The sequence below is a fragment of the Mus pahari genome, chromosome 4 (genome assembly GCF_900095145.1).
Source record: "Mus pahari chromosome 4, PAHARI_EIJ_v1.1, whole genome shotgun sequence".
NCBI lineage: Eukaryota > Metazoa > Chordata > Mammalia > Rodentia > Muridae > Mus > Mus pahari.
The window spans coordinates 105352403-105378204 of NC_034593.1; the positions used below are offsets into that span (position 1 = coordinate 105352403).

Genomic DNA, 25802 nt, shown 5'->3' on the forward strand with positions numbered 1-25802 from the left:
AAAAACCAAAAAAAAAAGAAAAGGAAAGAAAACACACGTCAGCACATCTCTCCAGTTTCTAAAGATTGCTCTGAAATCCAAAAGCATGTTTGCTTATAGATCTAGACCCTCACCAACATTAGTCAGATACTGGTTTTTAGCCCCTTGAGAGCCTTGTCATCTGTGTCAAAGAAAAAAACACTAAAGAATAAAATGAAATCTGAACAGATAAGTAAACTGTCTAAGAAAAGGACAAGAAATAAAGGAGCGTAGGAAAGCAGCAGAACCAGCTGCTTCACTGCAATACAGAGGTGAGCACACACTTACCACGGGCTGATCTTCATCAGAGGAATCGGGGCACATGTGAAAAACACTGTTAGCAGCAAGAAGGACTTTCGGCCCCAAACATCAGAAAGAGCACCAATAAGTGGGGCACTGAGGAATGACAACAAACCCTAGAAACCCAAAAAAGGACGATGCTCAATATGCATGGGCCAACAATCGACTCTTCTGCTGGAACAAAAAAACTTTATAGCAACTCTACTTCTAGGATAAATCAATCACTTAATTTTAAATAAACAGTAATTTATTTCTTACCTACATATTGTTTTCAAATTTCTTTAGGCTGGCTAAGGAAATCATCTGTTGGCTTCTGCCTGAGTATTAAATATGAAGTGCTAATATACTTCCAACTACAGGAACTAAACCAGCAATTCTGGAAGATTATCACAGATTATCTGGTTTATACTGGTAAAAAGACTTTATAAAAAGACTATATGGATGAAGGGTTTGGGAGTACGTTTTTTCTTTCTCACCACTCTCCTTAACACTTAAGTTTGTAATATTAGAAGAAGCACTAAAACCTCTTAAATGAGAATTCTAATATAAAGTAAGAAATATAAAGTCGGAGTCAAAGCTTATATAAAACCCAGAGTCCAAAAAAACTTACTAATAACTCAAATTATACTCTGTCTAGTTATAACAACTTTACTCCTCAGGGATACAACCGCATGCAAAACTATAACTATAAACCCACGTGTGTACGTGTGCACACAGAACTAACCATACCTTTACTCCTTGAATTAGGCCATTCATCAGAAATGTATGTTTAGGGAAGGTTTCATGCAATACCTAAGACAAAGAAAAAAAACACATTACATTTTACTCTCGATAAAATGTTCACATTAACATTTTCAAACAACTCCTGCCCTTGGTTTTTCTTTTCTTTTCTTCCTTCCTTTCTTCAAGACAGGGTTTCTCTGTGTCGCCCTGGCTGTCCTAGAACTTGCTCTGTAAACCAGGCTGGCCTTGAATTCAGAAATCCATCTGCTTCCTAAGTGCTGGGATTAAAGGTGTGGGCCTCCCCTGCCAAGCTCAAACAGCCTTTCATAATACAGCCTAGTTTTATTTCATATGGATTTCCAGATTAGCATGGTGCTGTGGGCTCGTGGAGATGGAGCAAATGAGCTCTCTCGTCTGGCTTGGAAGCCAATGCTTCTTGCACTAAGAACACTGCCTCTTCTGACAGTGGGGAGGCCACGAGAGGAAGAATGCTGCTGAGCGGACTCAGGACATTTTGCAAGAACCAAGACATCTCCCCTTTCCTTTAGTTCCTCTTCTTGACAATGACAAGAAGCCTAGGAGACTGGAGGAGAGCTCTATGGTAGAGCCTTGCCTGGCACAGACAAGGCCCTGCCTGGGATTTATACCCAGCAGAGATGAAAGGTGAAAATAACAAGTAAAATATGAATTAAAGAAGCGCATGAATGAGAAAAAGCGTGTTTCTGGTTTTGTTTTTATTAATATTCCAAGATTTTAAATCAGCAGCTCACAACCAAGTAGGCTTTAAGCTTTATTACCACAACCTGGAGAGGAGTAGGAGGGAAGACCGCATCAGCATCTACTAAGTCGGCAACACTGCTAAGCAACTTACTATGCACAAGGCAGTGCTCTCTTATTTGTTGGGAATAATAATTATCTAGTTTCAAAATAGCAAAGTTACAACGGAAGGTTTTAGAGTACGTGATTAGCATGCACGAGGCCCTACACTAATGCCCAGGACAGGAAGGAAGGAAGCAAGAGAGCAGTGCTAGCCTGAGGTACCTTTTCTCATTTTTTAAAGGGTTTTGTTTGTGTGTATGTGTCACATGCTCGTTAGTATCTATGGAGGCCAGAAGAGAATGCTGGGTCTCCTGAAGCTGAAACTGCAGATGGTTTTGAGCTGCCAACAGAGGGGCTGGGAACCAAACTAGGATCCTCTGAATGAAGAGCACATGCTCTTAGCCATGAAGCTCTCTCTTCACTTCTGAGACATCATCTGTTAGTTACAATAAAGACCCAAGGAACTGAAGCAGGGATTCAGGGTGTTTAACTTCAGCTGTAAACAGCTTCATCAGGACTGGGGATAAACAGGGTTCAGGCACTTACCAGCTTTCGAGAAGAAGCCCTACATTCCTTTGTTCAATTTTACTAAAACAAGCTTTAAGGCCTAGAAATTTTGGAAACATCGCTAAACAGATAACATATTATAATTAATTGTCTCTATTTGATTTACTCTCATGGCAGAGGTAAAGGCCACCAAGAAGCTACACATTCTTTTTATGCCTAGATACAAAGTGGATAGGATTTCAGGAGACCCTTCACATAATAGTAACACATTTCTATCCTGTAACTCCAGCTCCTATGTGAGCTGAGGCAGGGGCTTACAGAGTTTATGGTAAGCCTGGGGAGCACAGTGATAACCCTTCAGGAACTAGCGTGCGCACCCCAGACACACAAACTTACATTCTGAACAACTAATGATACATTTTAGGTAAATCAGCTCTACTTTTTAAAAAGAAAAGGACCTCATTGGCATCCTTATAACTACGTATATTATTGAGAGAACTATCCTAGCTTTAAATAAATGACAGATTATAAAGAAAAGGTACTTATTTGAAGATGATTATGGCCTGTGTATTCAAAGTAACCTTGTTAAACATCAATATTTTATACACAAAAAGCAGTGATTATGTAGGTGTAGATAAATCTGCCATGCAATATGGATTGTGAACATTTTTAGACTCTTGCAATCTACTTACATGGTCATTTGATTTTTGTTTTTAATGAACAATCTTTAATGTCTCATGAGTATAAAATGATCAAGCTCATGACCATACATACAAGTAAGCCAAGAGTTTTAAATTTCTTTTCTAGGGGCCTGGAGAAGTAAATGGCTTAATGACTAAGAGCACTCACGAGCTGCTCTTCTAGAGGCTCAGAACTATCTGCAAATCCACTTCCAAGAAATCTAATACCTCTGTGCAAGCACCAGGCATGCTTGTGGCGGACATATATATAGGCAGGCAAAATACCCATACATATAATTTCTTTTAAAATTCTATTCTAACATTCTGTAAGCTTGTTACGCCTTTCAAGATACAGACTCCTCTATATATGGGAATCACATTCAACTTTCTTTTTCCTCACTGACAGGAGGAAATTACCGATCACATGAGCTGTTGGTTCAGTAAAACAGACTTCTATGATTTCAAATCTCAGAAAACATAGGTAACATCACCTTTAGCCTTTGTAGATCTTGAGCTCAAATGAAACAAACTGACTTAGGAGAATACAGCCATGCAATTTACCTCAAAATAATTATGTTAAGTAATACGGACCCTGGGTTTCACCTTCCTTAAACCTATCAGTGTAAAAGTCCCTCCTCTCTCCCTACCTATCAGGGTGACTAAGTCTCTGCTGGGACACACCCACAGGTGTGCCACCACCCTAGGTAAGGGATACTTGCAAGAGATAACAAAAGCAGTAAGTACAGGCCACTTCTCAAGAAATGACCAGTTAGTGTCGGAAAACTATGGAAAGGAAAACAGGCCATCTTTTCTGCCATAGAAAAACTGGTTTGTTCATTAAGGATTACTTACCACCAATGTGGGTGCTGTCAGTAGTCCCCAAGCAAAAAACTCCAAAAAGATGACAATAACCGCATGATACACACTAGGGGAGCCTATTCCTTGAGGCTGTAGAAAGACACATTTTCAAAAGTTAAAAAAGTAACAGTGTACTCCTGAATACCTCACAATGATGAAGATATTCAACACTTACTGAGTAAGAACATGCTACCTAATAATGGGGATAGTTAGTCTAAACTGCAGTTTGGACTCTTTAACCAATTTTACTCTTTCAGTTGAAAATCTGCATTCAAACAAACACCTAAGGCATTCTGTCACAACAAAGACAAGTTAACACACGCACTGGTTAGGAATAAACTCCAGGGGCGGAAAAGATGGCTCAGAGGTTAACAGCACTTGTTAGTCTTTGAGATGACCTGGGTTTGATTCCCAGCACCCACATCCTGGTTAATAGTCATCTGTAACTCCAGTCCTAGGGGATCCAACACCCTCTTCTGGCTTCTGCAGGCACCAGGCACACATGCAGTGCAAACAGGCAAAACAGCTATATGCAAAAAATAAAAATAAATAAATCCTTTAAAAATAAAAAGTGGATGTGTGTGGGAAGCAAATCCGGTGCCCAGGAGGGCATTCGATGATGTTACACCATGCATATTGCCTTAGGGATAACAATTAAATCCCTAACCCCTCTCTTTTTTTGTATCCTATGGCATACCAGAGTGGCTAATACCTACAACTTGACTCCTACTGACAGTTATGTGGTTGCTAGGTGACTGAGGGTAGCCTACACACTGCCCTGCACCAACAATGACTCAAGTTTCGTTCCAACTTTACAAGAGAACAAAGGCAGTACAGATTGAGAAGAAAGCAGACATCAAATTTTGACTTCTTTCCAGGGATTGTGATATACAGCACAAAACTCTCGTGGCACTGAGCAGTGGCTGCAAGCCGTAGCTCCCAGGCAGCAGTGTAATCAGGGGCTAAGGAAGGTCCAATAGTTTCCCCAGATGCCCATACACTGGGTGACACTGCCTGCAGGAGCTCTGCTGACTCTCAACCGTGTGCTGTGGACGACAGTGTTTCTGCTGTCACAGAGAAGTAACGGTTTGGTTACAGAAAACAAAAACTTCTCTAAGTGTTCAATTTGTACACTTATATACTTGTATATCCAGGGATACATAAAAATTCCTCAGTAGAAAAGGGCTCTCAAGTGAAAATAAAGAACACTCATCTAGTGCACCCCTTTCCATTCTCAGTGGGAAAGATATTTATTCCACCAATTTAAGCAACATTCTGTATGCCTACAAACTGAATACGTTAAAAAAGATAAAACTAAAATTTACAAATAGTGACCTAAAGTCAAACAGTCACCAATACTTAGGATGGAGCCTAACTTTAGGACTGATCTGTGTCTCACTCATTATTTTAAGATAATCTCTAACAAAAATATTTCACATAATGGACTTCCTGTCTTATACCTTGAAGAAGTCACCCCACTATGAAGGATAAGCAACCACATCTGCTTTCAGAAAGACAAAACCAATTTAAGGGATCTTGATGCACCTTGACTAAAAGTCCCAACTCTCTAGCTCTGGCATCTGAGCATCAAACCCAGGGCTCCACAAATGCTAGACATGTGCTCTACCACCAATCTAGACCTCCAATCCTTACATCTTATCCTTACTGACACTTCCAAACTGAAACAAAGTAAACAAAAACTTGTGCTTTTAAATAACTGAATATTTTAAATCCTATGTACTTGTCAGAGTACTACTTCAGAAAAGCTATTTTCAAACAAGCTATTCTACAATCACCTTCAACTTCTGGCAGATACCATGATTAAATGGGTAAGCAGTAATCCTAACTATATTTGTTTGAAAAAAATACATAATCTAAGAAAACAACCTGCTAATTTATCCACATAAACACCTATTTGAAGCCAATACTAAAGCATAAGCTACGGAGGTGTTGGCTACCACACACCTACCAAAGATAGTACAGCTGGTACTCTATAGCAAGGGATTCTGCATCCACCAATCCCACTAACTGCACATCAAAAATCATGTTCATACTGAACACGCAGCTCTTCTGTCATCATTGCCTAGGAAATAGTCTGCCAACCGTCACAGAGCAGTGGTGCTGCACAAGACATTACAAGTAACCTGGAGATAAGAAACTACACAGGAGGCTGGGTATCTATTATTTACAAACAGTATGCCATTTTTGAGCATCAGCATCTTCTGGCATGGGAGGAGGAGGAGTCTTGGAACCAGTCCCAAGGATATGAAGGGGAAAAGAAATACACATCCTTAAGGCTATTTAAACAGATGTCTGGGTCTATAAAGACCCTCTATCTTGTGCAATATCCTGAGGCCATTCTTTAATATGGAGTAGAAAACACTGGGGACTGGGTCTAGACACTGACTATTCTCATTAAAAGCAGAAAGAAAAGAGGGAGGAGGTTTGGTGGCAGCCCTAGGTTCAATCCTCCACAGTAGGTGGTGAAAGAGGCGAGGAAGGAATCTGGTGCTCTTCTTCTCTGGACACATTTTATCTTGCAGACAATATAGGTAGTTCGATTCCCAGCAATCATATGAAAGCTACCATTATCTATAACTCCAAATTTAGGAGATCCAACACCTTCTTACAGCCTTAATGGGCAAAAAATGCATGATAGACAGAAACATGCAAGCCAAACACTCACACACATTAATTTTTTTGTTTTGTTTTCCAAGACAGAGTTTTGCTGTGTAATCCTGGCTGTCCTAGAACTCAATTTTTAGATCAGGCTGGCCTTGAACTCACAGAGACCCACCTGCTCTTCTCTCCCGAGTGCTGAAACTATAACTGTGCGCCACCACACCCAGACAAATTAAATTTTTAAAGTCTCTAAAGTAGTCTGGAATAGTGGTACACTCCTAGAATTCCATCAGTTGAAAGAAACAATAATTTAAAATTTAAAAAAAAAAAAAAAAAAAGAGGATCAGGAGTTTATAAGGTCAACCCCACCTGCACAGTGAAGTTCCTGGCCACCCTAGGCTACATGAGATCCTATCTCCAAAAAGTCAATCTTCCTAAGTTACTATACAGAACTACATCTTCATATAGACATATGTGCATTATAGGCTAGATCTGCATACAAGGGGAATATGTGTATTTTCCCCTTAAGTTTGGGTTACCCTCACTTAATATATTTTCTGGGCCCTTCTACTTCTTTGTAAATCTCATCAGTCCGTTTTTCCCTTACCCATTCATCTGCTGGTAAGTAGACTTGGCTGCTTCCAGCTCTTTTCTATTAGGAGGTGTGTCAGTAAAATGCAGCATTAGGAAGGAGACTAAGGTGACACTAGGTGCTGCAGAAACAAACAGCAGGCAAAGGACGGAGGCACTGAGGAGGACACAAAACTACCCGATCTCAAGTTTCAATTGTCATAATTCTTTTCTTTTTCTGTGTTAATTAGGGCATTAAATGTAATGGAGTTCAGCTGGTCAAAACTCCTGCTGCAACAAACCTCAAGGCCCAAGGTCAGTCCCCAGGACCCACGAAAAGATGGAAGGAGAGCTGAGTCCTGAGGCCTCTGAACTCATACATGCTTGTGGCACACACGATGTACTCACGAGCACCTGCTCACACACTCATAAACAACAGAACAACAACAATGATGATGTAACAGATAGTCAAAGTAAAAAGAGTAATAATCCTGGATAAGGGTAAGACCTTAGTGGAAGCTCCCAGGCTTCAGAAGAGCCACTCTACTGTACTGAGAGGCACTGAGATGTGCAGTTAGGGACTGGGCAAGCATTTAAATGGCTACCTTGGTCTTGCTGTGTAATGATTTTATTTGTGAACTCACTATAATGATCTGATTTGATTTAGTACAAAGAACTTTCTAGCTTATCAGTGGTGTAGTACCATGCCTACTACATTAAAAAAAAAAAAAAAATCAATGAAGATCTTATAAAAACAAGTGAACCTGGGCGGGGGAGAAGGGTAGCGGTTAAGAACACTTGCTTCTCTTCCAGAGAACCTGGGCTATATTTCCACCACACACATTGGCTCACAACCATCTGTAATTCTGCAACTTCAGCTCCAGGGAACCCAATACCCTCTCTGGCCTCTGAGATCACCAGAGCACACAGCAAGCAGAACACCCATGTGCATACACTAAACATAAATAAGTCAAAATAAATAAACAAATGTACTCTAAGTAAATCTAACAAAATTAAATTTCAATAAAATATATAACTCATGTAAAAACTGTGTGGCTCATATCCTTAAACAGTAGTGTTGTAGTGTTATAGTATACACTACGAAAGACAATGAACAATTGATAGGATGTATTCTGAATGGTACAAGTTGCTTTGGCTCCAACCATCGTTCTTTTCCTCTGTCTCTTTGAGACAATGTTGCGTTCAGCTCAAGCGATTGGAATTGCAATGCAGCCCAGACTGTCCTCCACAGCCTTCTGGCCACCGACCCAGGAGTGCGGATTTTACATGCATGCCACCTTCCTCAACTTTACCTCTTAGTCCTAGAAACTTTAACCACATCTTTGTAGGCACTAAAACTGACAGCCAACATTTTTACTGCAAATTCACCATCATTACTTTCATGGGTAAAATGGTGGTTGGCAAATTACAGACACGATTTAACATATAGTAAGTAACTTACTCTACAGTTACTTTTGCTGTTCTCAAACAGTCCTGCTCTTAAATTTGAGAAAGACTACTAAAGGGGGGGGGACTCAAAATCATTTCCATTACAATCAGAAACAAGAAGAGGGTAATCACTTCCTTTTACTCACAGAGCTCTGTCGTCTTAGCTAGAGCAGTTAGGATAAACAAAAAGGACACACATAGGAGAGGAAAATGTCAAACATTCCTACTGGCAGATTAGATAATTCTGTAAAGTAGAGCCTAAAGACAAAACTCCAATAAAGTGTCAATAAACACTCCATTAACATACAAAATTAGTAAACTTCCTATACATAATTAACAAATGCTCTGAGGAGAAAATTAGGAAAATAATCCCACTCACAACTATCTCAAAATAAATATATATTTAGGGGTCAGAGAGATGTCTTAGCAAGTTAAGCTCACTAGCTGCTCTTGCAGAAGATCCAGGTTTAAATCCCAGCACCCACATAGTGGCTCACAACCATCTGGAAAGCCAATCCCAGGAGATCCAAGTTCTCTTCTGGTCTCCAAGGACACACAGCCGGGCGTGGTGGCGCACACCTTTAATCCCAGCGCTCGGGAGGCAGAGGCAGGTGGATTTCTGAGTTCGAGGCCAGCCTGGTCTACAAAGGGAGCTCCAGGACAGCCAGGGCTGCACAGAGAAACCCTGTCTCGAAAAACCAAAAAAAAAAAAAAAAAAAAAAAAAAAAAATGTGGTACACAGATGTATATCAGGTTAAAAAAAACTCATATACATAAAAATAATAAATGTCTTGGAGAAAACATAACTAAAGCAGTAAAAGAAATCTATGATGAAACTTGAAAACATTGAAGAAAGTAACAAAGAGGACACTGAGAAACAGAATGGCATCGCATGATCACGGACTGGAAGCATCTTGGAAAATGACCATCCTACAAAAAGCTATCTACAGATTCAATGCAATCCCCATCAAAATTCCAATGCCATTCCTCAAACTAGAAAATAAAATAAAAAATAAATTAAAAATATCCAAAGCAATCCTTAGCAGAAAGACCAACACTAGGGCATAACAATGTCCTCAAACTATATGATCGTGGCATAGTGAAAAACAGCCTGGTATTGGCACAAAACAGTCACGGTAAGTTAAACAGAAATGAAAGGAGAACCCAGAAATAAACCCACATAGTTACAGCCACCTAAAGTATGACAGATGCATAGAAACATGTACTGGAGAAAGGAGAGCTTCTTTAATGGTGTGGATTCTAAATATGAAAGAATAAACTAGATCCCTAGATTTCACCTTGCACAAAAAAACAATTCAAGATGGATCAAAGACCTGAACCATGGAACTCGAGGAGCAGGCAAGGATCTTCAATAGCACAGGCAAACAATGTCAGGATGGACAAGTGGGATTACATGAAAGGAAGGAGTTTCTTTCTGTACAGCAAGGATGGACACAACTAGAGAATGGAGAAAATCCCTGCTAACCATCAGCTGACAGGTTATACAAAGAATTAAAAAAGTAAGCACAAATCAAACAACCCAATCAATAACTGGGCAAAAGAAATGAAGCTGGGGTCAGAAAACAAACACATGAAAAAACGTTCCATCTCAAAAGAGAAATACAAATTTGTACTGCACTGAAACCCCGTCACTTTACCAGACAGTCATTCAGAGGGAAAAACACAAATGCCAGCTAGGAGGCCAGCAAAAGGGAAGCTTCATGCGCTGCTGGTGGGGATAAGGTATTCCAGCCACTACGGAGAGCAGTAAGAGGTTCCGCAAAACACTAAAAGCCCATCTGCTACAAGACCAGGGCCTACCTACCTACTGCTCCTTGGTAATTAATACATACCCAAAGGAGCCCAAATCAGTGTTGCACAAACATTTGCACACCACTGCTTACTGCAACAATAGTTATGAGAACCTAGCTACTCCTTAACAGAGGAGCAGAGAAAGAAAACATACATATATATACACATACATACATACATATCCATAACTAATATGGCTAGGTGGTGGCAGGGCACATCTCTAATCGCAGCACTTGGGAGGCAGAGGCAGGTAGATCTTAGAGTTTGAGGCCAGCCTGGTCTACAAAGTGCATTCCAAAAGGACAGCCCGGGCTATAGAGAGAAACCTGCTCTTGAAAAAATCTAAACAAAACAACTAATATAATTTGCATAAAATTGGTACAACTGGACACATTAAGTGAATTGGGTGAGTCTCAGGAAGACAACCCATGTTTTCTGTCATGTATGGCTCCTTAATTTTACAAATACACAAAGTCATGGATGTATTTATGACATGAAAGTAGAATCAAATTGTCTAGTAGACCAAAGAAGCCTTGGGAGATGGCAAAAAAGGGAAGGTAGGGCGGACTGGGAGCTACATCACCCGCTGAATGAAAATTGCCCTCATGTAATGCAGTACTGTATGTAATGGATACAAGGCAATGAATTGTTTTAGAAAAGTAAAGTTGTATGTCTAAATAAAAATAACTTCATAGTCTTAATGTAATCCACAGGAACAAAATAGTGATTTATTTTACCTGTTACATTGTATAAATATATCATATATGTGTATATGTATATACACACATAGTATAAATATTAAATATATCTCCCTTAGCTTAATAAACTTAGGTAAGTACTTTTAAAAAATCAAGGGGAGAATAAAATCTGCCAGAAAAATATAACAAGAAAATTTTGCAAACAACTTCAGAGTGAACCTACCTGGTTAGAAACTCCAGATACACACTGAGGGCTGTGACTCACCCATAAAGTGCTTGCTTAGCATTTGTGAAAACCTGGGCTTGTATTTCCAGCAACCTCAACAAAACTCCTCATGCGTACCATCATACAAGTTAATCTGATTTACCTTTGTTCTACACTACTTAAAGCTGCAACAAATTCGCCTTATCCAGGCTTCAGTGCAGAGTGAATACAATTTCAAGGGAAAATAAATTAGTAGCATACGGTGAAGGTACAGCTTCATGGCAGAGCACTTGCCTAGCACGTGCAAGGTCATGGTTTCAATACACAGCACAGGTAAGTTATGAACATTCATTCAGAAGCATGCATTCATTTCTTCAGTTGATAACTGTGAATCTAATTTCTGCCAAATCACTAGCAAGTATTGGTTTCAACAATATTAAAATTGGTTGAACAAACTTAGAACATTAACCCTAAAAAAGAATAAAGAGACTCAGATCACTCATTGATCAACTGTATCAAATACTGTTCAAAGATTGCCGCAGAATCCAACGGTATATTGTCTTTAAAGGCTCAAATTGTAATGTCAGTAACAATGGCCCCACAACAATCTACAACACAACACACAAGAGGAAACCCACAACCGTCTACAACACAACACACAAGAGGAAACCCAAGTCAGTTTTTCCCTTAACAAAGGAGGTGGGTTGGAGTGGTGAGGACTGGAGAAATGCCCAGGAGTAGAGCTCACCTGCCACCAGCTCTTTCACAGGACCCTAGTTTGATTTCTGGGACCCATATGGTAGCTAACAACCAACCATAACTCCAGTTCCATGGGATTGGATTCCCTCTTCTCTTCAGCACTCACACGGTGAGACACATATGCAGGCAAAACATCCACACATGTCAAATCAAAGCAGTGTTCACATCAGTAGTCTAATTTATACAGACAGGTAGAAAAGCAGTGTCATCTTAAAACGAAACTCTCTCATACACAGAACACAGACACACAGAAGCTATCCATCCATCTACCCACCCACATACTAGAGGCCAGTGGGATTCAACGATGACAAGAGACAGCACCAGTGGCTTAGCCATTCTGGCTGAGCCGCACTTGCTGCTCTTACAGAGTACTGGTTCTCAGCTCTTACACAGCAGCTCGAAGCATCTGTAACTCAAGTTCCAGAGGACCAGATTCCCTTTTCTGACCTCCTCAGGCAGCAAGCAATCACACTGAACGCATACATATATTCAGGCAAAAACACTCGTGTGTGTGTGTGTGTGTGTGTGTGTGTGTGTGTATACATCTTTGTTTTGTTTTTGAGACAGGGTTTCTCCGTGTAGTCTTGGCTGAACTGAATTCACTCTGTAGAGCAGGCTGGCCTTGAACTCACAGAGATCCGCCTGCCTCTACCTCCTGAGTGCTGGGATTACCACCTGGCTCATAAATAATCTTTATTTTTTTTAAAGGCAGAATGAAAAGGAAAGTGAGGCATAGTAAGATGGGAAAGGATGTTTTGGTTTTTTTTTAAGATTTGTTTTATGTATAGGAATACACTGCAGCTGCCTTCAGACACACCAGAAGAGGGCATCAAAATCCATTACAAATGGTTGAGCCACCATGTGGTTGCTGGGAATTGAACTCAGGACCTCTGGAAGAGCAGTCAGTGCTCTTAACCGTTGAGCCATCTCTCCAGCCCAGGGACGATGTTCCTAAGGCCTTGGCTTTCAAGAAAAGTCTTCATTGATTTAGTGTGCCATCAAGACCCTTTTACTAGTAAAAAGTAGTATTTTGTGTACTAAAGCTTTGTGTACTAAAGCAAGCTGAATCTTTATAAATAGCAAAAAGACTTAAATAGACAGAGCCTCGTCTCCGCCAGGCATGGCAGCACACACCTATAATCCCAGCACTTGGGAAGCACAAGTAGGAGGGGCATAAATCTGAAGTCATTCTGAACTACCTGAGATCTTTTCTCAAGACACAAGACAAAAGCCCAACAACAACAAATCATGTATCTCTTCTGGAAGTCAGAATTTGGAATGAATCTTCTGGAGGCTGACATGGGCTCTGAGTTTGATCCTATCTCATTAAAAAAATATATTTTACAGAGCAAACCAGACAAAAGTCCAAACATTATAAAAGGTCTACTTCTTAATTAGTTTGATTCTTGTCTTTTGCAAAGAAGATTGGTCTTAAGTATCATCTGGTTTTATAAAATATGCTTCGTTATAAGTTTCTCTCTCTAAACCTGGCAACGGTAGTCTTTCCTCTCAGTATAGTTCCTACTAACTTGGTCAAGACAGCTAATGAGAATTCAAAGTAATACTTTGATCAGGTACAGTAAAAAAGGGTCTGGAAAACACTGAACCCTCTTTTTTTCAATAAAAGTCAAAGCTATGACAACTAATAAATCTGACAGTTAACTGAACATATTCTGAAATCGTTCCATATGTCCCAAGCTTTCTAAATGTTGGCAGTTGGACTAGGCCATGTTCTCAAATGTCAAAAGAAAGTTGTCATTTATTTCAAACTGATTTCAGCAAATCCTCCGCGGTGGCCTACTTACATATTTAGTGCTTTGCTAGCATTGATCAAGGCTCCATTAAACTACAAACAAATGGAAAGAAACAATGTGTGCAACTTCACGGCAGAGACACATCTTACTTTTCCATTCTATTTCGGAACGCGATACCAAAGGAGTCAGCAAAGATCAGAGTGTAACGCTACAACACACAGCACAACAAAAAGTGTACGTTAGGTTTCCAATGACAAATCCTATATCGACTGCACAGTGCATAAAGTTTTCTGCGAGTAACGACTGTCTAAAAGGCACATTTGTAGCCTCAGCCCGCCTGCCAGAATCTGTCTCCGAGCCTCACGCCACGACCAATTCTAAAGACTTATTTTGAGGCACAAGGTGATGATTTCTCTAAAGGAGAGTATGAGGGCCCCAGGGAAGGTCAGGCTTCCGACGCCGGGAGAAGGGGCGAGCCCACTCCCCGACAAGGTAGCGGGACAGCTCAGAGCCGCTGCTCCGGCTCCCGGCGACCGCGATGGGACAACGCACGTACCCTGGCCCAGCGGGCCGCGGCGGCGGCCACCCGCCACAGCATACGGAGCGCAAGGCTGCCCAGCCTCCCCGCGCGCCGCGCTGGGCCTGGCGAGGCTGCCGAGGGGCCGACGCCGCCTCCCCGAGGCCGGGCGCACGTGGGCCGAGGCCGCAGGCTCCGGAGACGCAGTGCCCGGCCGGAGGGACGAGCAGCGTCCAGAGGAGCCAGGCCGCGGAGGCCGCAGGCCGAGACGGCGGCGGCGCCGGCCGCGCGGGAGGGCAGGGCGCTCCCGGCCCAGCGAAGGCGGAAGCGGGGGGAAGAGCGAGCCGGGCCCGCACCCGGGCCGCCCTGCGGCGCAGTACCAGCACTCACCGTGCCTCCGTCCTTAATGATGATCTTTTTGGCCAGCATGATACTGCGGTTCGCGGCCCGTTTCTTTTTCTTCCCTTGGGTCATTTTACCATCCTCGACTCCCGGCGCTGCAGCAGCCACTCAGGGGGCGGGCGGCCCCAGCGGCGAGTGCGGTCCCGCCACTACTGCCGGGCCGAGCCGCTCAGGGCGCACGCCGCCATCTTGAGGGCCCGGCCTGCCTCGGGCGGCGCGTCACATCGTGCGATCGGCTGAGTCGCTCGCCACGCCCCCGTGACGCAGCCACGCCCCCGCAATGCGGGCACGCCCCTCCAGCCCTGCAATAGCGGAGGACTGGGAGGTGCCGCGGGACCGGGTGGAGCCAGGTGCTTTAGCTGGCTATCTTTACCTTCTAAGGTGCTGAGCAGTGGCTATTTTAACAGTTTCTCCTTCACAGATGAAGGAACTCAAGTTCCAAAAAGTTTTTACCTACTCAAATCTGACAAATAGTTTCTCAGATGCTCAGGCGTCCCAAGCTAGTAGCATCTGCATCAAATGCATTCCCACCAAAACAGAATTGAAGGGAACGGGAAAGTTTTCCAGGAATGGTCAGTAGCAGGTAGAGTTTTAGCTGTTGATCTGATGCCCAGCTAGGTCATGCTGGCTTAAATAGCTCCCTAGTCCCAAGAATTAGTTTGACTAGAAGACTGGTAGAAAGATCAGACAGGTGGAATATGAAATATGAAGTATTAACAGTACTGACATTTACTTTGAGGCAGCTCATCATGTAGACCAGGCTGGCCTCAAACTGAGTGGTCTCCCTGACTACCTCCCATATTGTGATCAAAGTCATGTGCCACCATGCCTGGCAGTCTTCATTTTGGTAACTGTTGAAAAACTTTCTCTTAAGAAAAAAACAAAAAAAAAAAAAAAAAAAAAAAAAAAAAAAAAATAAAAAACAAAACAAGTAAAAAGAAAATACAAAAAAAAAGAGAAAAAAAAAGAAAAACTTTCTCTTAAATATACCTTCAGTGCTAGGTAGTGAACGAGCACAACACATGCTTTCCCCNTGACTACCTCCCATATTGTGATCAAAGTCATGTGCCACCATGCCTGGCAGTCTTCATTTTGGTAACTGTTGAAAAACTTTCTCTTAAGAAAAAAAAAAAAAAAAAAAAAAAAAAAAAAAAAAAAAAAAGAGAGAGAGAGAGAGAGAGAGAGAGAAAAGAGAAAAAAAAAGAGAAAAAAAAAGAAAAACTTTCTCTTAAATATACCTTCAGTGCTAGGTAGTGAACGAGCACAACACATGCTTTCCCCCATCAAACTGGAGGAACTGGAAACTAACAAAGCTGTGGCAACAGTGATCCTGGACGTGGTGGCTCTAAGTAAGATGAATGTTTGCAAACTCGGTGATAGCCCTCCCTGGGGGAAGTGGATTGGGCTTCCTCTCCGGGTTTGTGACCTGGTTAGTGATGGATGCCCTTGTTTTAACATGGCAAAGCACAAGTGACAGCACTGACTTAACAGGGAAGGTCATAAAAGGTACTGTATGGTTTTGCTAGGCTCTTCATTCACTCCAGTCAGGGGTTGTCGATTGTTATGCCATAATATCAGAGGAACTATGGAGAGGTGCTGCTGTTGAGCTAAAACCTCCTACAAAGCGTTATGGATTATCTTGGAAACAGATCCTCTATGCCTGGTCAAGCCTTGAGCTGACTGCAAACTTTATGAGACCTTCAGCAGGAATACCCAGCTTAGCCACATTACTGGGATGGGGTTGTAGCTGGTTCTTTTGGAGTGCTTGTCCTGTGAGCACAGTGAACTCAGCATAGAAGCTGATGCCTAGATCCTGGCATGAAGGAGAACCAGGAATTCAAGGACAAATCTGAGAGCAGCCTGGGTGTGGGTGGATTCTTCAGGCCACTGAACATCAGGCTATTTATTATATGGCCTAAGTAACTGTTAGACAAGGTAAAGGAGAAAGCAGGGGGCACACATGTGAGGGTTACTGCAGCTTTTCTGTATATTTCAAAATAAAATGTTAAAAATAAACCTGGTTAAAAAAAAAAAAAAGAGAGAAAAATAAACCTGGTTGGATGTTGTTTCTTCTACTTCCATGCTGACAAGAAATGGAAAATAAGCCAGTTTTCATGGATAAGAAAAGAGAAGCATCTTGGGTGGTAAGATTTTTCATCATACGTACTTTAAAAATAAAATTCTCATATAGAAACTTCCTTGAAGTCCAACTTCAAGCTGTTGAGAGTGGAAGAAACTTCATAACTAAATCCCGAGATCGTATTTTGGATAGGTGTAGAGGATTAAGAAGGTTGTTTTAAGGCAGGTGTGGTGTGCACACCTGTGGTCCTGGCATTTGTGATGTAGAGACAGAGTGACCAGGAGTTCAAGGCTAGCCTCTACATCAAGTTCAAGGTTAGCCATTGGCTACGTGAAAGCCAGACTGGAAAAAAATATTATATGGTTACTCCAACTTTTTATGACCTCCAAAAAAATCATACTTCGGCTATATCAAAGTTACTTTTAAAATATGGTTGGTTATTGTCAGTTATTCAAGCTATTTGAATACCTACAATAGTGCTCACCAGTTCTTTTTTAGACTAGGGTTAAAAAAATAATATGTATGTTCCCATTAAATAGAAATAACATACCCAAAAAGATCTGACAGGATAGAACAAGGTTGAGTGTTCACTGAATTTAGGCACCTGGACAATTAATTAGGTGAGAGCCAAAGCATGATAAGTTAGCAAATGAGCCCCAAAGCAAAGTAGGTGTTGAGGTGATCACTAAGAATATACAGCCGGGTAGTGGTGGCGGCGGCGCACGCCTTTAATCCCAGCACTCGGGAGGCAGAGGCAGGCGGATTTCTGAGTTCGAGGCCAGCCTGGTCTACAGAGTGAGCTCCAGGACAGCCAGGGCTATACAGAGAAACCCTGTCTCGAAAAAACCAATTAAAAAAATATATATATACAGAGCTCAGAAAAAGCCTTACAGAACAGAGAGCACGATCGTGCAGGAAAAGCAGAACTGTAGATATAGTGACACGTATGCTCGCCTTTCAGAAAGGAACCGAGCTATAACCTGGTGGAAATAACTCCCCACAGAAGGCGCTGGCCAAGGGAGTGGGACAGACACAGGGACTATGCAGACTTCTTTGTGAACTGTAATTTTTCACTCACGTAGTTTTTAAGTTTTGAATTTGGTTAAAAAAAATGGCGAGTTCAATAATAAAAGCTTAAATTTATAAAACTGGATACAAATAAAAACTAGTGAGCCTATTTCTGTTGCGCTAATAACCATGCAGAGAAGACCTGAATTCCATTTTTATTCTCCTGAGACATGGTCACACCATGTAGGACCAGCTGGCCTAAAACTCACAGAGATCATTCTGCCTCTGCCTCCTGAATCCTGGGATCAAAAGGGGAATACCAGACAGGGAGGGGGGAGAGGGAAAGGACTGTGGGAGTAGTGGGGGAACAGTGAGAAGGATGTAAAGTGAATAAGTAAAAAAAATTAAAAATTAAAAAAAAGCGCATGCTTTTAAGTACACTAACTTTTTTAAAAAAAGATTTATTTATTATATGTAAGTACACTGTAGTTGTCTTCAGACACTCCAGAAGGAGTCAGATCTCATTACGGATGGTTGTGAGCCACCATGTGGTTGCTGGGATTTGAACTCAGGACCTTCAGAAGAGCAGTCAGAGCTCTTAACCGCTGAGCCATCTCTCCAGCCCCGTACACTAACTTTTAAATACATGTTCTTTGAATATACATTTTTAGTGGACAGGCTACATTCTAATAATAAACAAAATGCAAATGAACTATGTTTGCAGTTAGAATATTGGTATTGCAGCATTTAGATTCATAATAAAAGACAAGTATTCTATTGGGAGTCAAACTGTTTCACTCTAAGAAGACAGTTAACACAAACCATGGCCTCCAACTTTAAGGCCTGCAATCCCAGCAATCAGGAGGCTGGGGCCAGAGTAAGGCCTGCATCTGCTACTCTGAGGGCTAGAAATGAACACAAGAAACACACCTCACAAATTCAATCAGAAATACTGATTCAAGTGCATGGTCTTAAAGAGATGAATTGTGGGGGTCTGGAGAGATAGCTCAGTGGTTAAAAGAACTGGCTGCTGTTTCTGAGGTCCCAAGTTCAACTTCTAGCAACCACATAGTGGTTCACAACCATCTGTAATAGATTTGAGTCCCTCTTCTGGTATGTATGAAAACAGAGCAACCTTATACAGAAGATAAAAACATAAAATAAAATCTTTAAAAAAAAATGGATCATAGGGGCTGGTGAGATGGCTCAGTGGGTAAGAGCACCCGACTGCTCTTCCAAAGGTCCAGAGTTCAAATCCCAGCAACCACATGGTGGCTCATAACCATCCGTAACAAGATCTGACGCCCTCTTCTGGGGTGTCTGAAGACAGCTACAGTGTACTTACATATAGTAAATAAATAAATCTTTAAAAAATAAAAAAATGGATCATAGTCAAACACAGTGCCCTATGATTTTTTGATCTCACAGCTAAGAAGCAGAGGCAGGTGGATCTCTGTGAGTTCCAGGACAATCTGGTCTACACGGTGAGTTCCAGGATAGCCAGGGGTACACAGAGTAACCCTGAAAAATCTTAAACTATCCTTGCCTAAGTCATTAACCTAGCAGTAACAGCCTATGATCTTGCTTCCAGCTAAAAAGAAGAATAAGGGAAATAAATCTAAAGGCATGTACACAAAAGGCGGTATGGTATGAGAGGCCTCGAGGCTTTGGAAGTCTTGTCCTAGGGAGAGCAATGGAAACTGGGGCACAGTGTTTTAGATCAAAGAGAAAACACAAACTTCAACTCAAACCCAAAATCCAGTAAAGTCCTCTTAAAGACAACTGGAAATATTTCAGTATGAACTTGATAAAATCTGAATTGAGTTTTCTTAAGCGTGATAATGGAACTGAGGCCAATAAGGAAAATGTTTTAGGGGCCTACAGGCTGAAACATTTAGGGATTGAGTTTCCTGACAGAGGTAAATCTCTTTAAAAAACACAACACAACAAAACAAAACAAAAAACAAATGCTAGCTGCTACATTTGTGTGGTATGTTAATCTTTTTATGTCTCATGTATTTCAAAATGAAAAGCTAGACAAAATTTATTTTTAAAAACTGGTTCTTGAGAGATGGCTTAGTGGTTAAGAGCACTTATCTATTTTTGAGAAGACTAAAATTTGGTTCCTAGCAGCCACATCTGGCAGCTTACAGCCGCCAGTAACTCTAACTCCATGGTATCAGACACTTTCTTCTGGCCTCCACTCACATTCATGTACTTACCCATACACAGACACATAGTCATATGTGTCACATTTTTATTGGGGCAGATGAGATGTCTCAGCTGGTAAAGGCGCTTGCTGCCAAGCCTAATGATCTGAATCTAATCCCCAAACCCAAATTTACGCCCACAAGTTATCCTCTGACTTCCACATGGGCATCACAACACCTCCACACACACACTAACTCAACTGTTTTTTAATGGACATGAGTACACGGTAGATGTCTTCAGACACACCAGAAGAGGGCATCAGATCCCATTATAGATGGTTGTGAGCTACCATGTGGTTGCTGGGAATTGAACTCAGGACCTCTGGAAGAGCAGTCAGTGCTCTTAACCACTGAGTCATCTTTCCGGCCCCTAAATGTTTTTAAATGTAGTTTAAGGGGACTGGAAAGATGGCTCAGAAGTTAAGAGCAGTAGATATTCTTCCAAATGACTCGGGTTCAAGTCCAAGAACCCACATTACAGCTCACAACTATCTGTAACTTCACTACCACGGGGTCCAATACCTTCTTTTGATCTCCTTGGGCACAGGTATAAAAGGACTGCACAAATCTACAAGATCTACCCATACAAGAAAAATGCCATTTAAACCGGGCGTGGTCACACACGCCTTTAATCCCAGCACTTGGGAGGCAGAGGCAGGTGGATTTCTGAGTTCGAGGCCAGCCTGGTCTACAGAGTGATTTCCAGGACAGCCTGNTGTCTCGAAAAACCAAAAAAAAAAAAAAAAAAAAAAAAAAAAAAAAAAAATTTTAAATTTTCTACCAGGTAGTATGGGAAAAGCCCAGTACCTAAGAGGGTACAGGAATAGGAAATGTCTGAAGTCAGCCTCAGCTACATAACAAGCTTTAAGACAACCCAGGCTAGACCGTGAGACACTGTCTCAAAGCTAAAATCAACAAAAGGAGTTCTTTAGCAATATCATCTCTGCGAGTTCACAGACACAGCCCATGGCGTCTTCTCAGCTGCACTGGCACAGTCCATCACAGCATGAGTAAAGGTACTCAAGTGGCAAATGTTACATAACACCAAAATAGTTCATACAAAATCAAATATAAGTGATAAGGAAAATGGAGAGAACATACAATAAATGGAAAACAAAATTCTCAGAGATATAATTAAAAAGAAAGAAAAAAAAAGAAAAGAAAAGAAAAGAAAGAGAAAAAGAAAAAAGAAAAAGGAAAAAGAAGAGAAAAAGAGGGGGAGGGAGATGAACCAGGGTTCCACTGTGCAACGCAGGCTTGCCCTCAGACGTACCTCAAGTAACCCCATTGTCTCAGCCCCAGGAGCACCTGGAGTACAAGGCTGTACCAGTCCATCTGGCTTGTGATGTACTCCTAGCAAAAGAGACCTTTAAAAAACAAAACAAAAAAAACAGAGTCCTTTTTTTTGAGACAGGATCTCACTATGTAGCCTTGAGTAGACCAGCACAGTCTCTGACTCAAAAGATCTGCCTGAACCTCCCAAAGTGCTGGGATTTAACGTGTGGACCACCATGCCTGGCAAACATCTACTTTTATATATTCCTTTACTGTTTATTTGTTTGAGGTAGGATGTCATTATATTGATCAGGCCAGCCTCAAACTCACAGTGATGTACACCCTGCCTCTCAAGTCCTGAGAATAAAGGCATATTGCTTTTATTATTTTAATTTACCTGTAGGTCCGTGTCTGTGTGTGGGTATGTGCATATAAATACAAGGGTTGGTAGAGAACAGAGGCCTCAGAACCTGTGGAACTGAAATTACAGATAGTTGTAAGATGTCTACTGAGGTTGCTGGGAATAAAATGTAGGTTCTCTAAGAGAGCAATACATGCTGCAAACCATTGAGCTACTTCTCTACTCTCAAAAAAGTATACTAACACAAAAATATAATATTGAAACATTTCTCTTAGTGCTTTTCATTAGATCTCGACAAATCAACCAACCAACCAACCAACCTACCTACCTTTGTTTTTAAAATGCTGAGATTTTAACATTCCTGGACTCTTAGAGCATTCCATGTGTGGCTATATGAGAATAGAAGTGGGAATACATGCGTGTGCTATTACATGGGACTAGAAGTGGGCATACATGTGTGTGCTGCTATGTCAACTTGGCCTGGTACTGCATGGGTGTCATGGCAGAAGCAATCCCACTCAGGCAGTGAAGGAAAGATTCTGAGCAACTACTGAACCTGCCAGCAGCAAAGAAGTATTCTATTTCAAACAAAATACTTTTCGGCTGTAATTACTATATAGGCAGAGAAATTCTAACCACTTGAAATAAAAGCTAGTTTCTGGCTAAAACAAAGCAAAATTACTTGTGATAAAAAGTTTCCAAGAGATGAAGAAAAGAAAATCATTCCTGAAATATAAAAATAAGCAACCAATCCCCAGATTAAATCAGACACAGGTAAAAAAGGGAAAATGGAAATATAGAAAACTATATATAGTTATTTATGAAAATAATCTATTTCTCTTATCTATTAAATATAGATTATAATGATACCAAAAATTGACATGAGAAATTGACATGAGAAATCTAAAAACCCACTTAATAAAAGATAATTTATACATTCCTTTGAGTTATATATCCATAAAAATTTAAACATACAAATCATATTCCCAAACCTCAAAAAATAACTTTATATAAATGAAATACAGACATATATCAATTTAGGGTCAAAATCATTTAAAAATATTGTTTTAAATCACAACAAATCATGTCTTACAAGAAAAGAAACAACAAACAAACAATTATACACAAAGGTAACGTCTCAAGCCTGAATCATGGTGCAGGTATCACAACTCAGGTAAGCAAGTGCTGTCCGTAGATGCTTTGATAGGATACTTAGTAGCAGGTGGTTAGACAGCAGGTTTAAAGGGAAAATGTTGAAACAACCAAAAGCTAGGATTATAGTTAGTCTTGAAAAAAAAATCCCACTTTCAAGTATGTGTCTACAGTTGTAAATTACAGTATATTCTCCATAAAAGTCAGGTATTTATTTGGTAAAGCAAGGCACATAGGACCAGATTGTGATAAAGGTGCATTTTCTTTGGCCCTATTCTGTAACTTCTTTAAATATTTTGGAGATCCTTGAGATGACTTTCAATATAACATAATTACTTTTTATAAATCCCAGGCAAAAATATACAGTAATTAAATATTCTACAATGAATGTTTAAATAGAATGAGTGACACTGAAGCCTTTCTTTAAAAACTAAGTAAAACAAAACTCAAATGGGGGTGGTGGCCCACACCTTTAATCCCATACTCTGAAGGCAGAGGCAGGCAGATCTCCTCTGTGAGGTTCCAGGCCAACCTGGTCTACACAGTAAGCCCCCGGCAGCCAGGGTGGCACAATTAAGACGCTGCCTCAAAAAGACAACGAAACAAAAAAACTTCATTGAATGACAGTATAATGACATTTTTAAAGTCTAGTAACTTGATTTGTAAGAACAGTATTCTATTTTAGGGTTCAGAGCAGAATGTCAATTAATTTCTTTGTGGAATTTCTTAATAGACTGTGGTTTAAATATCAAGCTGCCTTTTTTTTTTTATATGAAATTCTGTGTCATTCCACAGAAATTGATGTACCATGTCAGTTCTGAACCTCTAACCTCTATGTCCTACTGTAAAGGTAACTTACAACTCGAAAACCATTCAGTGAAGAGCTGCTGTCGCCGCACTGAGGGCCTGCCTGGGACACGCAGCTTTCTCCCAGTGTGTTGTGCCTAACCTTAATCCAGTGCTCAGCTGGCACTCTTCTCCATGAACTCACACGTTCCTTTAGTGACAGTAGCTGAGAAATAACAAGTACACCTTTAAAAGCATAAAATTTAAATAACCAAAGAGTTATAAAAGCATGACACAATAACACCTTTGAACGTCATCAAAACACAAACCACATTATACAAAATTTCAGCATCGATATGTATGACACAATCTAGGTTACAAGCCCATTTCCCCCAAATGTTATTATTTCCTTATAAATTTTAGACAATACATTCAGCCCAAGTACTTTTTAACTGACTAGAAAGGAAAATATAAATGATGCATAAAAGATTTTCAGACACCTAAAATGTATTATAACTTGAACAACCTCATTATCCAATTGCTTCTTTGTCTATATTTCTGTAGGGTTAAGACAGGGTAGACTAGATCTAAATAACCATTCATTTTGAATCCACACTGTATTAACACACTTGCCCACACAATGTTCTAATATGAGCAGACCATGAATCTGTCCTATTGAAGTTTGTGTATTTGCAGGGTTTGGGTTGTACTTGGTCATAGGTCCTAGGACATAGGCTTGAATGCTGTGGTGGCCTCACACCATGCTCAAAATAGTTAAGTTAGTCAAGCTCTAAAAGGCAGTCACTGAAAACCATAAACCAGGCATTCAGAAAGCCTGCTATCACTTTATCCTCATCAGTGCAATGATGTTAATTAGTCTTTCATTTTAAGTACTTTGAAACTCTGAATGGAATTGGTTAGCCATGGTCACTGTTGAAAGTACATTTGCTCTGACAAGATCAAATAGTCAATCTAAGGTTGCTAAGGGAACCTTACAGTTCTTAACAATAGTGCTTTTGAGTTAAATTCCATTTAACAAAATCTATTAGAACCACATAAAAAATAATTACCTTTTTACAGGCTTGAATCTACTTGAACAAAGTTTTAAAATATATACAATATAAATGAAAGAATAAAATAGATCTTATATTCAATAGGTAATTCTGCATATGGACAATAATTAAATAACTTATATTCCAAATATAGAATGTATTTTTGCCTCCCATTTTATTTTACTATTTCTAATATATTCTCTCTTCTTTGAATCTATTATTAAATAACTCATAATTTGTATCCTCAACTCCAGTGTTAAAAAGAAAGAAAATCTACTATTCTAAAGCAAATGGTTGTTCCTTCCCAAAAGGACTCAGGAACACCAGAAAGGAAACCCTGAAGGCAGTCACATCTGCCAGACACATGACCAGGTGGGGAGAGTGGGCTTTAAGACATAAAAACTTCTAAATAGCCTTAGAACTTAAAATATAATGCAACTCCCTTAAAACAATGTAGTGAGGTGGGCAGAGTGGCCTAAACCTTTAATCCCATCACTCAGCAGGCAGAGACTGCCAGATAGATATTTGTGAGTTCAAGGCCAGTTGGGTCTACATAATGAAAATCTGCCTTAAGAAAAACAAAAAACAAGTTACAATATGCTTTAAGAAAAAGAAAAAAGAAAGTAACACTATGGTAGTAGGGAATGTCTGTAAGGAAATCAGTTTAATCGTAGTCCATTGAGAAAACTAACACTCTTTTTGATTGTTGTTTCTGTCAACAGTTGCAGATTAAAAGAAAATGCTACTGCAGATTAACAACAAAATTCTCCATTTCAAAACTACAATCAATATATGTTTCATAGTTTAGATTTCTCAAAATGGAGACTGGATAGTAATCATTATTTTATTTTCAATTATTAAATGAGTACTTAATCCCTTTAATTTCACTTAAAAATTTTAATGGCAGCACACACAAATTCAATGTAAGGAAATGATGAGAATAATGAGGAAATGATGAGTAAGCTCCACTAGGGCCAGTCACTGCCACTCTAGCACTCTAGCACAGGAGGAACCAAACTGCAGTCAGCTGCCTCACAGCAGTGAATGGTCAGACACAGACACACACACAGACACACAGACACACACACACACACACACAGACACACACACACAGACACACACACACACACAGACACACACACAGACACACACACACACACACACACACAGACACACACACACACA

At 40.5% G+C, this 25802-nt stretch overlaps 1 protein-coding gene across 1 annotated transcript in view; it reads right to left on the bottom strand.

Annotated features, from left to right (window-relative positions):
- Nucleotides 1-14964, bottom strand: part of Mfsd14a (major facilitator superfamily domain containing 14A) — a 31137-nt gene extending 16173 nt beyond the window's left edge. Inside the window, exons 1-4 of the mRNA XM_021195488.1 lie at nucleotides 14682-14964; nucleotides 3900-3995; nucleotides 1048-1110; nucleotides 307-434 (exon numbers count right to left, since the gene is read on the bottom strand). Of these exons, the coding sequence (XP_021051147.1) occupies nucleotides 307-434; nucleotides 1048-1110; nucleotides 3900-3995; nucleotides 14682-14765 (371 nt within the window). The 5' untranslated portion in view covers nucleotides 14766-14964. The remainder of the gene's footprint in view (nucleotides 1-306; nucleotides 435-1047; nucleotides 1111-3899; nucleotides 3996-14681) is intronic.
- Between the last annotated feature and the right edge of the window lie 10838 nt (nucleotides 14965-25802).